Raw genomic sequence first — 14,816 nt, 5'->3', positions numbered from 1 at the left:
TAAAATAAAATGTAGCGTTTAACTGAACAATGGCTGCTAAAAATGCCAACAAAGCCAGCAAAGATTGCAGTTCATTCTCCATGTTATTGTTTACACGGTCGTCAAGGATACGCAGAGCAAACGTGGGCAGCCACGCCATTGTTTTCAAAAGTCTCCGTTTTGGTCCGTTTATACTGAAACACAACCCTGGTGTTTTCAAAGTAAAACGGGGTCTGCAGTGTTTTCGAAAGTCTGTGTTCGAGGTTCGAAAACACCGGCGTAGTATAAATAACAGACGTCACCATAGCACCTAGTGCACTTAGTGTAAACGGGGCCTAATTTATATAGCCTAACTATATATAAAAAAAAAAAATAGTAATGCACAGCATAATTTAACTACATATTTGTTTTAAATGAGTAGTGCAACTTTTTCTGCTGTGCATTTTTTTTTTTTTAAGATTAGTTTGTCTACAAAATTATCTGAACAAACAGATTGACTGATTACATACAATTAAAATTTCCAATATAGTTTGACATTAAAACTGTGTGATGTATCACTAAGCTACAGGCACGATACTGAAAGGTTTAGTTAGTAGTCTCACTACATTCAGTTACTTGCCAACAACACTGTAAACTCTAATGCTGAAAATAATTCATTGGTTTGAGTAGGACAAACTTAAGTTAAACAAATTAGTTCCTTCAACTTAACTTTTATGAGTATTTAGCACTTTCTTTCTTTTTTTTTTTTTTCAAGTTCACAGAACTGATATATTTTAAGTAAACTGAACTGTTTCATTGCTTTGAGTTTTATGAACTTATTTCTCTTAATTTAGATGAACTTAAGTTTAACTGAAACTGGGCTGGGATTTCTATTTCCCGGCATGCCCATGGCACTGGAAAGGGAAAGTAAATGCTAAAATTAAGTTTTATATAATGTGTTTTGTGCAAGATTAATGTTAGGTGGGAGATTTAGTAGTGATTAATGTTTCGTTATGCTAATTTAGAAGAGTTTCTGTTAATGTGGGTTTTTGGAGAGTTAACATCATGGTGGCTAGTGGTGCATGCGGCTTGGTTTGAGAGCAAGTAGTTAAATGCTTTATATTTCTACACTCATTCAGCAAGTGCTATATGATGCTATTGTTAACATGTTAGCAAATTAATGAGTAAGTATTTTCAAGTTTTCAAACATTTCAAGTTAGGAATAATTAAAATGTATGAGTACCAAATAAAAGTATTGGTTCAAGTTGAGGCAACTGATTGCCTCAAATTTTTTGAGTTTTGCCAACTTTTTCGGGTTTACAGTGAAGGGTACAGTGCTACTATTCATTCTTCAAAATCATAGGACCTAGAAAAAAAAAAAAAAAGACAAATCTTAGACAAATGTATTACATATAGCACACAGTGTATAATGCATGTCTCAGCTGAGATATGTTCATTAAAATATTTCTTCTTTAGTGTGTTCTAATTATGCTTTAAGAACTTTTTTTTAAGTCTGGTTTTCGGCTGCGCTTATACTGATTTGCAGAGTAAATTGCATCCCCTGTGAAACTCATTACTGTCCTAGTAGCTTCTTGTCTCACATGAATGCGTTGCTACATTAAAAGTGTATTTTCATCTGGCAGATGGTGACTGTTAGAACGATTATATGTTTTGTATACAATTTGCCTACATTTAAACCAACGATTGTTTATTCCACACAGGTTCAGCTTGTCAAAGTACAGGGTATACTTCAATCTAAAACTCCTGAGATAACATTAACAACACTATCCAGATGCGTTTTCTTTGTCATAGCAGCTCCTGATAGGATGCAAATATCTGTACCATCCACACACTACAAATGATGATTATCAGGTGATCAGGTTATTTGCATAAAAATACCCTTTCAAGGCAAGAACCACTCCATGAAAGCAAGAGGAATATTCAGGAATGTGTTATGTAAGTGAGAACTTTATTTGCGTCTCTATAGGCCCCTATTACGATCCCTTTTCCTAGCCTTTGTTAACTCACCAGATAGCAGTCAGAGGAGGCCCACCTGTCTGGAGGCTATGCAGAGGAGATGGATCCATGCATCTGCAGCATCAGATAACCCTTACCCTGACTCTGTATTGATCCATGCTTCGGTGCTCTTGCATAGAAACAGCTGTTTCAAAGAGTTTAGATAACCAAGAGAATATTTTATGAGGGATGTTCAGAACAAATAAAACTACGCTGTAGTTTTATACATCATAAAATATTCCCTCTGTTATCTAAACTCTTTAAATCTAAACTTTATGGAACTCTGGATAAACTCTATATGCATGGATCCAAAATCTGGCTGTGTATATATCCATACCCTTTATGGATACACTTTATTTTAGTGGTCCACTTTAGACATTCTGTTAACTAGTAACTTTGTAACTACGGTTAGGTGTTAGAGTTCAGGTTAGTAGAATAAGTTGTTGCAAAGTTACTTATAGTCAGTACAATCTCTAAAATGGACCATCAAAATAAAGTGTTTCCCTCTTTACTTACTCTTGCAAATACACTATGAATATTTTAAAGAGGCTCTGCTAAAACAAAGCAGGTTGTCATACAGCCAGTGATAATAATAATGCTTCAATTCAACACACTATTTCAACTCGTATATTTCTTTTGGAAGAACAGTGAGAGTTTCAAAAGCATAATAGGATGCACATGTGGACAGCAACTACGAAGACCACCAATGCTTTTCTTGTTGACTTACCTATCCCTTCTGGTACTTTAGGGTGTGATTGTGTGTGCGCACATTGTGGTTTTGTCTGCTTTGTGAGAACAAAATGGACAGTAAATCCTGAAATCATATATCAGCCAGAAAACAGTAGAAAACATAGAACATATACATATACATAGAAAACAGTCTAATAAACATAAATAATGTTTTAATGAAAATGTAAAAATGCAAAAAGGTTTCTGTGAGAATTTAGGGTTAGTGGGAGGTCGATATTATTGGGTCATTGACAAATAAAGCTTCAAAAAATATGTTTTTTTTAACCTCCTACATTCCTGTGTCCTCGTATGAGGACATTATATTTTAGTGAATTTCTCTGACACCATACATGTCACAGTTTTAAGTCTGGGTGTCCTGTAAAGAGCACATTTAGGGCTTTTTAGAGATACCAAATGTTTGGAGTTTCACCAAGACAACAACTTCTTGGTCTTTAAAAATGATTGATTGATAAAATTTAGCACTCTTATGGAAATATGATAATATTTAAATCTGACTAATTTTCAAATTGATTGTTAAATCAACATCTCAGGAAAATGTTATGATTTCTAATCAAAATATGACTTTCTGTTACAAAACAGGGCATTGATTTCATACATGTCCTCAGGCACTTTAGGAGACACAACAAGTGAAGGGAAATACATTGCATATCAATATTGCTATGAAATATTAGATATTATTATGAAAATGTTGCCAACTATTACTCCCATTATCACACTTCTTTTTTTAATTACATATTGCTCCAAGAACACATTAATATGCAAATTAGATGCAGTGTATAGATACATTGCTTTGAATGGGAAAACCCATGTATGGCAATTTTACCCACATATTGCGTAGAGCAAAATGGTAAATCAATTCATTCCTTTTTATCTTTCATAACATACTGTAGTTGAGAATCATCTTTAAACCATGTTTGGTTTAAAAAAAAAAATCCTGAAACCTAATGGTGAATGAAAAAAAAAAAATACATTGTTTTTGCCCGGGTCTTCTCAAAAATCTTTTCAAAACTGATGTAATGCATATTTTTGAGTCATGAATAATGTGTTTAAACAAGTTTCAGTTGTTAAATAACATTTCAACGTGTTTAAATTCATTTTTTGTCAGCATGTCAGGCAGTACAACCAAATAGGTGTATGTGTATATATACTGTAGTTGTACCACCTGACATGGAAAGTGTACCAACCTACATTTAGCATTTTTTTTCCAGTATTTGAGAGATCTACAAACCTTTTCACACTGCCACAAGGATCAGTTGAGGTCCTCTAGATGATGCATTATCATTTACTGTTATTATTTTGTCAATTCATCATAAAAGTGCCATGTTCAGTTGTGCCACACTGACATTCAAAAGTTTTTCAGTTAGCTTTAAAACTACTGATATTTATAAAATTTGTATATATGAAAGGTTTCAAACCTAAAATGATGTTGTAGTTTTTAGTTTTTAGTTTTTTTTTTTATTAAGACACCATTTTAAATAGTTTTCCTGTCTGTTCATTTGTTTGGACAGTTGCACCACCTAACATTTTGGGGGGTTTAATATAACAAAACTTAAAATATGTATTATTTAAATGTACTAAAAATGAATTCAAACTAAATAGGTTTTATAGAATAAAGCGATGTATGTTATGAATTTATCAAATTATTTTAAAATGAAATAATGCACTTGGACACAAAAATATGCACGTCATGTCATTGACCCTATAACAACAGTAATCAATAGAAAGTCCCTGCCATGATAGAAAAAAAACAAAAAAACAAGTGTGTGTGTGTGTGTGTGTGTGTGTGTGTGCACTCTGTGCAGCAGTCAGGGGAGAGAGGATGTCTCAGATTTCCCTGCACAGACCCTCCCTTTTTAAGGATGACTCACACCTCTGCAGTGGCTGACACTCTCACCTCATTCACAGCCCTTAACGAGCCATGCTAATGAGCAGCACATCATTAGGCAGCTCAGATTCACCTCTGTTTGCGAGCCTATCACAAGAACGATGATGTAACACAAACCGAACCACAGCAAGGTAGCAGACCGCATCCATAGATACTTGTTCATTCAACATTTCTTCTCATCCAATAGCAGAGGAGAATATCTTGGCTTTATAGAGTGCACAGGTTTCCTGTATGTCACCATGTGTTTTTATTTACAAATGGATGACCTTGAGATTTTAAGGAGAATTGAAGACACATGAGCAGAAATATGTGGTCACTGTGAGAGAGATGCAGGCTTGTCATTTGTGTTTGTCTTACCTTTTTAGGCAAAACTACAGTCACATGTCCACTGCTCAGGGCAGTTTCTTCCATCATCAGAGGTGAGGGTGATGTAAGGTCTCTGAAGGGCTAGTGATTGCCCTCTAGGGGACAGAAAACAGGATGCCTTGGCAGATGCATAGTTTCAAGTAACATTACTGACTGCTAACCACAGTGGGCAGGAAAAAGGATCTGTTGGCTTTGAATGAAGCTCACCAAGAACTGCCATTTACTTTTCCCTTTTTGCTGAGAAAACTGAAAATGAATGTATTCCCTGGCAGAAATAAGACACTGTAGACAAGCACAAGTGCGCTGTTAAATGGATCGCTCTAGGGAAAGTTTTTTTTTTTTTATATACATAAGATTGCAGAATATTTACAATGATAGCGAATAATTATCATTAAATGCAGAAATACATTTTAAAAAGAAGTACCGTAATCCTTATTATTGCAAAAGCACCAGTTCTATATCCTCATAAAATGATCAATTAGAGTAAAATATTAAATTATGAGACAAATAAAAGTAGATGTTATCACTTTTTTATTCAATAAAATTGATTATGCAGATGGATATAAGGATGATTCTTTAATGATAGGCGTTGTGAAAAATGTGAACATCATCTACGTTAAAATATGTATTAGATATCCGTCAATAAAATTCTGATTGTGGCCTTGATCATCCAACTTCATGTGGTGTAATGTGTGTGCTGGATTATTGATATGATGTCGGATGGTAATGATTTTTTTTTTTTTTTTTAGTTTAGTTTAGCCTTGAACTTGCTTGCTTCTTATTTCCTTATACATAAACCATAAAACTGTGATGGCAATGTATACCAAATACCAACTGAAATGAATTGACGTGATTTTAACACATATTATCGAGCAGAAGTTAGTCTGGGAACAAGCCCTGATAATTAAAAATGTCAGCACTTTTTTTTTTTTTTTTTTTTCCAACTAATTAAATAGCATCTATTCTATCCTAGAATGATTGTTTTATTAAAAAGCTTTTCTTCCTATAAAACCATCCCAGAAGACTGAACATTTCCCCTAATTGAAGAATCACCCACATGCGAACACAGGAACAGTGTCCAAGCGCCACCTTCAGTATTTTATTAAGAGAGAGAGAGTCTGAATGGTGAGAGAAAAGAGCTTGCCATACACAAATGTTTCCATAACATAAGACTCGCTCCTATAGTCTCACATCGTCGTAAAGGATTGTGAAACATTTGGTTTGTTTGGTTTCGCGTGTTTATGTGTTGACGCTCGCAATCCCGTTCAGTTTATCTAGTGATATGCGTGTCTCGCACAGCGTGGGTCCAGACGGGAGCGCGTTAAGGGTTAAAAGCGCGCTGCATGGAGTCTGTGGGGCGGAGATGAGGGGTGTGATTGGAGCGCTACCCATGATGTCATGTACATGAAAAAGCCAAGAAGTAGTTAAGAAGGCGGCTTGTAACTCTGGAAAGAGTGGGTGAACCTCTAAGGCGCAGAGCGAGCAGACGCACGCGGGTGATATTTTGGACTGACAACACACGGCAACGGCACCATGGTGCAGCAAACGGACAACAGCGAAACGGACAGCATGTCCAGAGAAGCCACCGACTCCGACGAAAGTGAATTCATGGTCTCGATAAACCCAGACTGGTGCAAGACCGCGACCGGACACATAAAGCGACCGATGAACGCGTTCATGGTGTGGTCTAAAATCGAGAGGAGAAAGATCATGGAACAATCTCCAGACATGCACAACGCCGAGATTTCCAAACGCTTGGGGAAGCGCTGGAAAATGCTGAAGGACAGCGAAAAGATACCTTTCATCAGGGAAGCCGAAAGACTCCGCTTGAAACACATGGCTGATTATCCCGACTACAAATACAGACCCAAGAAGAAACCAAAGCTGGACAGTTCCTCCAAACCCTCAGCACCATCTCCAGAGAAGTCCTGCAACAAAATGTCCAAGAGCTCCAAGAAATGTCCCAAACTGAAAACGAGCAAGACGGGGAGCAAATCATCTCACGGCTACGGAGATGAGTACGCGTTTAAGAGCATGAAAGTTTCAAAGACTGTCATTAAAAGTGAATTCACGGATGAAGACGACGACATCGACTCCGAGGAGGACTCTCGAGTCAGGGTGAAGGAGGAGGAAGAGGATCCGATCCGAGCCTACAACGTAGCGAAAGTTCCCGCCAGCCCAACTTTGAGCTCGTCCACGGAGTCCGAGGGCGCCAGCATGTACGAGGAGGTCCGGAACAACAGACTCTTCTACAACTTCAAAAACATCACCAAGCAGAGCACAATGTACCCCGCATCTGTCTCACCAGCATCCTCTAGGTCAGTTTCCACGTCTTCCAGCTCTAGCGAAGACGCGGACGACTTGCTTTTTGACTTCAGTTTGAACTTCGCCTCCTCCGCGCAAAGCTCGGAGCTGGGCAACCCAAATCCAGGGAATCTCTCCCTCTCTCTGGTGGATAAGGAGTTGGAGTCTTTTAGCGAGGGCAGCCTGGGCTCCCACTTTGAATTTCCAGACTATTGCACGCCTGAGCTCAGCGAAATGATAGCTGGGGACTGGCTGGAAGCGAACTTTTCTGACTTGGTTTTTACATACTAAATAAAAGACAAGTCCCAAGTAATAACACACGGGAGAGGTATAATGCTCTGTTCTGTACGTATTTCTTTCCCCTGCCTTCTTCTGGTGGTCCACCTATAGGGGATTTGATAAGGAGGCGAGTATGGCAAGCCTTTTAAACATTTATTTCATTAAACGATTTAGTATCTATGCTCGTGTTGTTAGTATCGATTATTTAATTACGAGGAAGTTATCTAAATGTGACTAGTATTTATTTACTTTTTAGTTTCATGTGCTATAGTCACTATTCCAGTACTAACATTTTTTTTTTTTTTACCTCACTTGTTACACTAGTTTACATAAGTAATCAGGCATAAGTAATCAGAATAGCTTCTTTATAATTCAATTTAAAATGCTACTAGTAACAGTTGAAAAACCACAAGTGTCTAGCAAATATGTACTAGTGTATTTTCAATGTTTTTAATACTAATAAAACTGGAATATTCTCTAAATAATAATAATAATAATAAAAAACTACTAGCAAAAGAATAAGTATTAGTTTGCAATTAATAAGTACAAGTATTTGAGTAGCTGCATATATATATATATATATATATATATATATATATATATATATATATATATATATATATATATATGCTAGTCACCATTGGATTACTTACTAGTAATTAAAAAAATAACTACTAACTACAAAAAAAATAGATACTAGGTACTTTGAAGGAATAAATGTTAAAATGGCTTGCCATAGGCGGGGAGAGGTTTGAGGAATTAGATGCTCATGAAGCTGGTACTGTAGCAAAAAAGAAAAAAGTCTGCAGACGTTTTTTTTTCTGGCAGCATGACAGGGTTTTATGGATTTTTCTGTAGGTCTACAATTACTGTTCAACTAAAGCGGACCACAAAGGGAAAATCTGAGAACTTCTATGCATCTTATACCCTCTTTCTAACTGCAGGGAGCTGAAAATGTAAAGACTGTGGACTGACTCAAAGCAAATCTGTGAACTATTATTGTTCAGGACGTTTCTTTCAAACGTTGTTTAGTCATTTCTAAATGCCGGAACTTTTTCTTTTTAAAATCTTTTTTTTTTTTTTTTTTTTTTTTTTTTTTTGGAAACTGATTCTGTTTACCTACTGGTTTGAAACTTAAGCAGCCTAAACCTCCTTAGAGTTGCAGGTGTTAGAGGAAGCATTTTGATACATAACAGACCTCATCTTTTTAAAAGAAAGCAAACTATTTTCAGGCATATTTTTGTACAGTTAAAAAGGGAATGTTCTTACTGGGCACTCAGTGAGTTTCAGGCACTTCTTCCCTTTATCATTTGTGTTAAGCATGCAAGGGAGTCCTGGTTTAAGGATTAAGTTTAAATTAAAACTTGCATCAAAAATGCCTTGTGATTTTAAGCTAGGTTTTGTACAGCTGTAGATCAAATTTGTTGAGTATTTGTAGAACATATGGCATTGGGGAGGGGGGAGATGCATACCTCAGTGCTGGTATTAGTTTCAAGATTGTATATGTACTGTAAAATAGTAAAGTTAGGAGTTTATGTATATCATACTCGTGATATGTGGATGGGTCCCAAATCGCAGGTGTGAGACTGGATTTTTTTTTTCTTTTCTTTCTAATGGCACATACTGTTTCCCCTTCATTTTTTTGTGCAATATATTTACTTGTAAATGCAGACCATCTACATTTTTTTTTTTTTTTATTTGCAATTTTTGTAGCAAAATGATGGACAGGCAGACTTTTGCTCTGTCAACATCATTATTTGTCATGATGCTGAAGTCATTGATGAATAAAGAAATCAGCTGGAACTGATCGTAACTGAATATGGTCACGTAGTGTGCTTTTCTGTGGAGAAAAAACCCCACCATTTCTCTTTAAACTGACCCACTAAATTGGACAGTTCATGTCCTGCAACCAATTTGAAACTGACTCACTTTTGAAAATGTGCCATAATGGGCAAATAATGAATGTCGGTGGTCTGGCTGAAGAAAAACCAAGAAAGCAAAAAAAAAAAAAAAAAAAGGTACATTCCATTTCCTCGTTTCATATGATGAAACAGTTTATTTTCAACTCAAGACTGCCGTCTTTTCTATTAAAAACAACAACTACAACAACAACCGTAAACCTGTATTTTAGTTTCTTGCACTTAAACATATTTTGTTTATTTTTATGTGGGTCTTACATAAAGTCTGTTTTGATACAAGGTTTGGAATATGATGGACTCTTTGCCAGGGAACATGGTGAAGTACAAGGCAGTCTAGCCTCACATTCCAAATGTAAACCTCTCTTCGACTCATCTTTTAATAAACAAATACTTACCACCATAAAATCTCCTCTCAATTTGTTAAATGAAATAATGATGTCATTGTTTGTTCGTAATGAGTGGGCTACCAGCTTTTGCATAACCTGATTTTGCTTTGAAAATATACATCTTTCCTGGCAGGAACCAGTAAAAGCTACCAGTTTAAATCATAACAATTCCTCCCGTTCAAAGCAACGGCCCCTTTAAGAAATCAAATTTTGCGCTGTTTGAAAGCCGTGTCCTGTGATTGGTGGGATTTTGTGGCCTGTTGGAGTGAAGAGGAGAGACGCAACATGAATGCTCCACAGCTGCCACTAATCACATCCCAACTCCTCCCATGAAGCCCCCCGACTTCCACTGCCCTCTTTTTTTTTCCTAGTGACCAGTCATGCAGCTTAGAAAAATAGGTTATAAGCAAGAATACACAAACACTCTTAAATATAATCTGTCATTAGATTTTCAAATCAATATGCACTTAAGACGATTACTAAAGCATTAAAGTGCTCACAACTGCTTTTAGAACTGTTTCCGAAGCATGCAAATCGATCTCTTAAAGATGCATCTATTAAAGATGCATTTATTAAATCTTGCAAGGAATGAACTGAAAAAATTTAATAGGCAAATTACCTTCTTTAAACACTTTAATTGCAGTCTATTAATGTGCAGTGTTGGGGAAAGTTACTTTTAAAAGTAATCCATTACAATATTGGGTAACACTTTATTTTACAGTGCTGTAGTTACACGTTACTACATGTACGTAATAACAGCAAATTATGCATAATAACAAGTAACTAACCCTAAACCTAACCCTAACTGTAACTCTATAGTAAGTACATGTAGTTAATTAATAGTACTCAGTACTTATTTGAGTAAATACAATGTACAATGCACTTTAAAAAAAAAGTGTTACCCAATATTGCATTACTTAGTTACTTTTAATGGAAAGTAATGCATTCCATTACTCTTGCGTTACTTTTTTTTCACCTGGGAGGGCTTGCTTGTTTGTTTATTTTTAAAAACAACAAAATAATTCTATTATTGGCAAATGTAAAGACCCTTTCACACCAAAAGTGGAATAAATAAGCTTCAGGCTGATCACAAATGTGATGTTTTTCTAAAGTCATTTTTGCTTATTAGTATGGTTGAATTGGATAATTGAAGATCAGCAGCAAATACATTGGTTAATAAAGTGAGATTAAATACATAAATGTATATTTGTTTAATATATTTAATTATTGCAGGTTTGTGCAATATTCAGAGATTGCATTTCACCAATTTTATTCATTTTGAGGAATACCAACCTGATCTCACATACGTATTTTATGAGGTGGATAACTCGTACAAATGTTTCTATGTTTTTGCTAAATTCGTATGAATTCTTACGAACGATCTACACCTAACCGACCCTAAACCTACCCGTCACTGGGGTTTAGACAAATCGTACGAATTCGTACGAGTGAGGTTGCACGAATTAGCCACCTCGTAAAATACGGACCAATTGGTCGTGAGATAGCGTTGGGAATACAGACTCACATTTAGTCTAGAACTACAAAAACCATGTTTACACACGACACCTCCGCACTTACTCCTGATTTTTGTCAGCATTGGGACTGGAGAGGGTGTCAGTCAAAACATGGGAAAACAAAGTAACTTTCATTACTTATTTGAAAAAGTAACTCAGATATAAAAGTAATACGTTACTTTAGTTACTTGAAAAAGTAATCTGATTACGTGACTCAAGTTCCTCGTAATCCGTTACCTCCAACACTGGTAATGTGTGATACATGGCTCTTTCTTTCTAGATATCTGATGGCTGGTGTTTGTATGCAAGACTGCAAATGGCCTATATGAACAAGAAGCAGCTTTTTACAATTAATGAAGAGCCACGGAGAGCAAAGATAAATGCATTACATCATCCTGATGTAATCGTAAGTGTTTGACATGCATGGATGTACTGTATGTATTTAGTTTGGCCATTAAGTCAGTCAGGGCATCAGTAATAAAACATTTATCTGGCTATTACTTTACCTGACCTCTTGGTCAAAGTTACTAATGGATTCATGGAGCGATTCCCCACAGAATGTGCACATTGATTTTGTGCTCCTCTGAAATATCTGGTCCGGCCTAATGCCACCGGAACGCAGTGAAATGAAATTAGTGACCCGTTAAAATTTCCCTCCATTTCCTCTTTAAATAAATGGAAATTTGAAATGCTTGGTAGACATTGAGGAGGATAACATCTATCAAGTCCAGTAGTTGGAAACCGGTGACAAAAGAAAGTAATTCCCAATGCCTTGAGCTCTTAAATCATTCATAAAATCTGGATTTCATGGCCAAATGCCACATGTGACATCTACATAAAGGCTCCTGGAAAAGAAGCTGGTGGTTTTAAACATTTTTAGATTGGATGTGTTGCTAAAAATCTTAGCAAGTCTTCTTGAAAGATGATTTGAGGGCTTGGGTTGCACGTCTATGTCATTCTGCTTCAGCTACCTCAGACAAAAATAATAAATTGGACCATGACAACAAAGATGTTTTTCTCTCGCCAGTGTGGTGTGCGAGAACCGCGTTCTTAATATCCTCTGCTTTGTCGGATGCGCTTCTATGTTTGGCGAGAGAAATGCTCACCGGTGTTTATTGCTATCAGATAGATCACTCATCCTCGGAACTCAAAGTACAAGAAAAAAAAGATTAGCTATTGAACTGGTAATAAGAAATGCATTTCAGCAATTGTGGTGACATTCTTCTTGTGCAAAGGAAAGGATGACCTGTTATGTTCCTGTCACTTGCTGTCCATTCTTTGCATTGCATGTCAATCACCAGGCTATTGAACCTCGCCAGATTTACTTCCTTTGTTTTGCAAAGTGTTTAGTACACCACTATGTAAGCCAATAGATTTTTTTTTTTTTTTGGTCAGCAAATTTCACAGTGTTTTATTTTAAAAGGGAAAAGGGTTATATAAGGTTAATATATAATAATACATTATATATTGTATATATGTTAAAATAATTAATATATAATATACTTATAATAATGGAATATATGGAATTATGGAATAATTGTTTATATATAGACTGAAACATACTACAACGCATATATTGTCTACAACATATAATGACTACAACATAATCAGTTATTAATATTTTGTTTTTTGCAGAGAGAGAGAGACAGAGAGAGATAGAATTATTAATTATGTTGAAAGTGAAATTTGCCCAGACAAAGAATATGTATACTGCATTTGTTCCCTTTGGTTTTGCCTTTATGGACATATTTCCATTTCAACACTCTTTTTTTTTATTTCTAAAATGCATATATTATATTATAAAATATATACATTACATCACTGTAAAAAAAAAAAATATTTTCATGATTTGTTATCACAACATTTGTTTCTTTTGTCAAATCAACTTAGATAATTAATGTGGTTCAGATAACATAATATTTTAAGTTTCTGTTGATTAAACCAATCGCCTTCATTGTATTAACTCAAATTTTTAATTTCAATTAACTCAAAATTTGAAGGCAACCAGGTAACTTACTTTTTTATGTTAAACCAACAATTTATTTTTACAGTGATCATAAAAAATATATAAATAATAATATATTTTTCTAATAATAATAATAATAACATACATAATTATACATACAGTGATGGCTAAAAAAGTTATTATTTAAATAACTCTACAAGTTCAGTAAAAATCAAAATATGAGGAAACTATTTTATATTTTTAAATATTTTAAATATGATGGAAGAACAAAACACTAATCTTTGTTATATTGATTATTTGGCAAAGTAACAAAAAGCTCACAGAAAAAAAAAAAAAAAAAAAAAAAAACATATATTGACTACAATATAATCAGTTATATCCTGTTGTTGCATGTTCATAATTTCTTGGCAAAATTTATGTCTGCAGAATTTGCCATGTTTCATTGCATTGTAATTGACTTTCAATTTTTTTTTTATTTCAAAATTTCAGTACATTCAAAATGAAAATGTAACATCACTTTTGTCCACTACTTTAAATGTATAATTAATTATGGCATAATTATTAAGTAAACATAAATGTATTTACATATTTTACCTCACTGACTATCACTTGTACCGAACAACATCTTTTTTGTCCTTTTAGCATTAAGTAAATTCTCGGTGTTAATGGGTTTACATGTGCTGGCCCTTCGACAGGCCTATAGAAAGATCCCTGACCCCTGCTGCGCTGCTGAGATTTGTGGCATGTCCCTAGAGACCCTCGGAGCCATGCTTCGGCTTGGCATCTCACCACATCGAGGAACGTTTTCAAAATGTAAACATGAGCTAAGCTGGATTTGCACCATCGGGCTCAGAGATAATACAGCATGCCTACGGTGGGTTATTTGCTTCTTCCATTTACAGAATACCCCCTCAGTTCAAAATAGAGCTTAAATTTGAGCAGTTTTGGGCCACGGTTGTTTTAAACCTGTTTTAATCATACAATGTAATCATGACCGTTTTATCATTAATCTAATGTTATTCCAGTACATACTAAACTGGATCCAGAGATTAATGCCATGTTTAAATCTTACTCAGAATTATGTATTAACATAAATTTGGCCATTTACTTAATGTTTTAGGCTACCTGGTTTATTTAAGTTACACTTTACTCCATCTGTTGCTATAGTGAGAGAGAAAAACGTTGAATGTATCCTAAATCCAAAGGTAATCTACCTTCTGTGATCATACTGAGAGCGATATTAGAGTTTTACTGCTCACTGCTCCCTTGTATGTTTTTTCTATCTACTTGGAAAAGTCTGTTTGGATGGCTGCCCAGATACATGGATTTAGGTATGTAATTTTCCCCCATTTTTTCTCTCTTCCCTTCTTTTTTCCTCTCCTCTCTCCGCAGAGACACAAGAGGAGCCCGTCCGGCACAAACCTCTCATTCAGCCTGTACGTTTGTGTGTTTTTTTTTTTTTACAATTCAAAG

At 35.3% G+C, this 14,816-nt stretch overlaps 1 protein-coding gene and 1 long non-coding RNA gene across 2 annotated transcripts in view; both read left to right on the top strand.

Annotated features, from left to right (window-relative positions):
• Positions 1–14,816, top strand: part of LOC125269338 — a 195,261-nt gene that overhangs the window by 113,221 nt on the left and 67,224 nt on the right. The window lies entirely within an intron of this gene.
• sox11a (SRY-box transcription factor 11a) lies at positions 6,267–9,376 on the top strand. Its single transcript, XM_048192241.1, has one exon. The coding sequence runs from the start codon at positions 6,509–6,511 to the stop codon at positions 7,568–7,570; it is 1,062 nt and encodes a 353-aa protein (XP_048048198.1). The 5' UTR covers positions 6,267–6,508; the 3' UTR covers positions 7,571–9,376.

This window comes from Megalobrama amblycephala, linkage group LG5 (assembly GCF_018812025.1).
Source record: "Megalobrama amblycephala isolate DHTTF-2021 linkage group LG5, ASM1881202v1, whole genome shotgun sequence".
Lineage (NCBI taxonomy): Eukaryota > Metazoa > Chordata > Actinopteri > Cypriniformes > Xenocyprididae > Megalobrama > Megalobrama amblycephala.
This window is presented reverse-complemented; position numbering and strand designations above follow the sequence as displayed.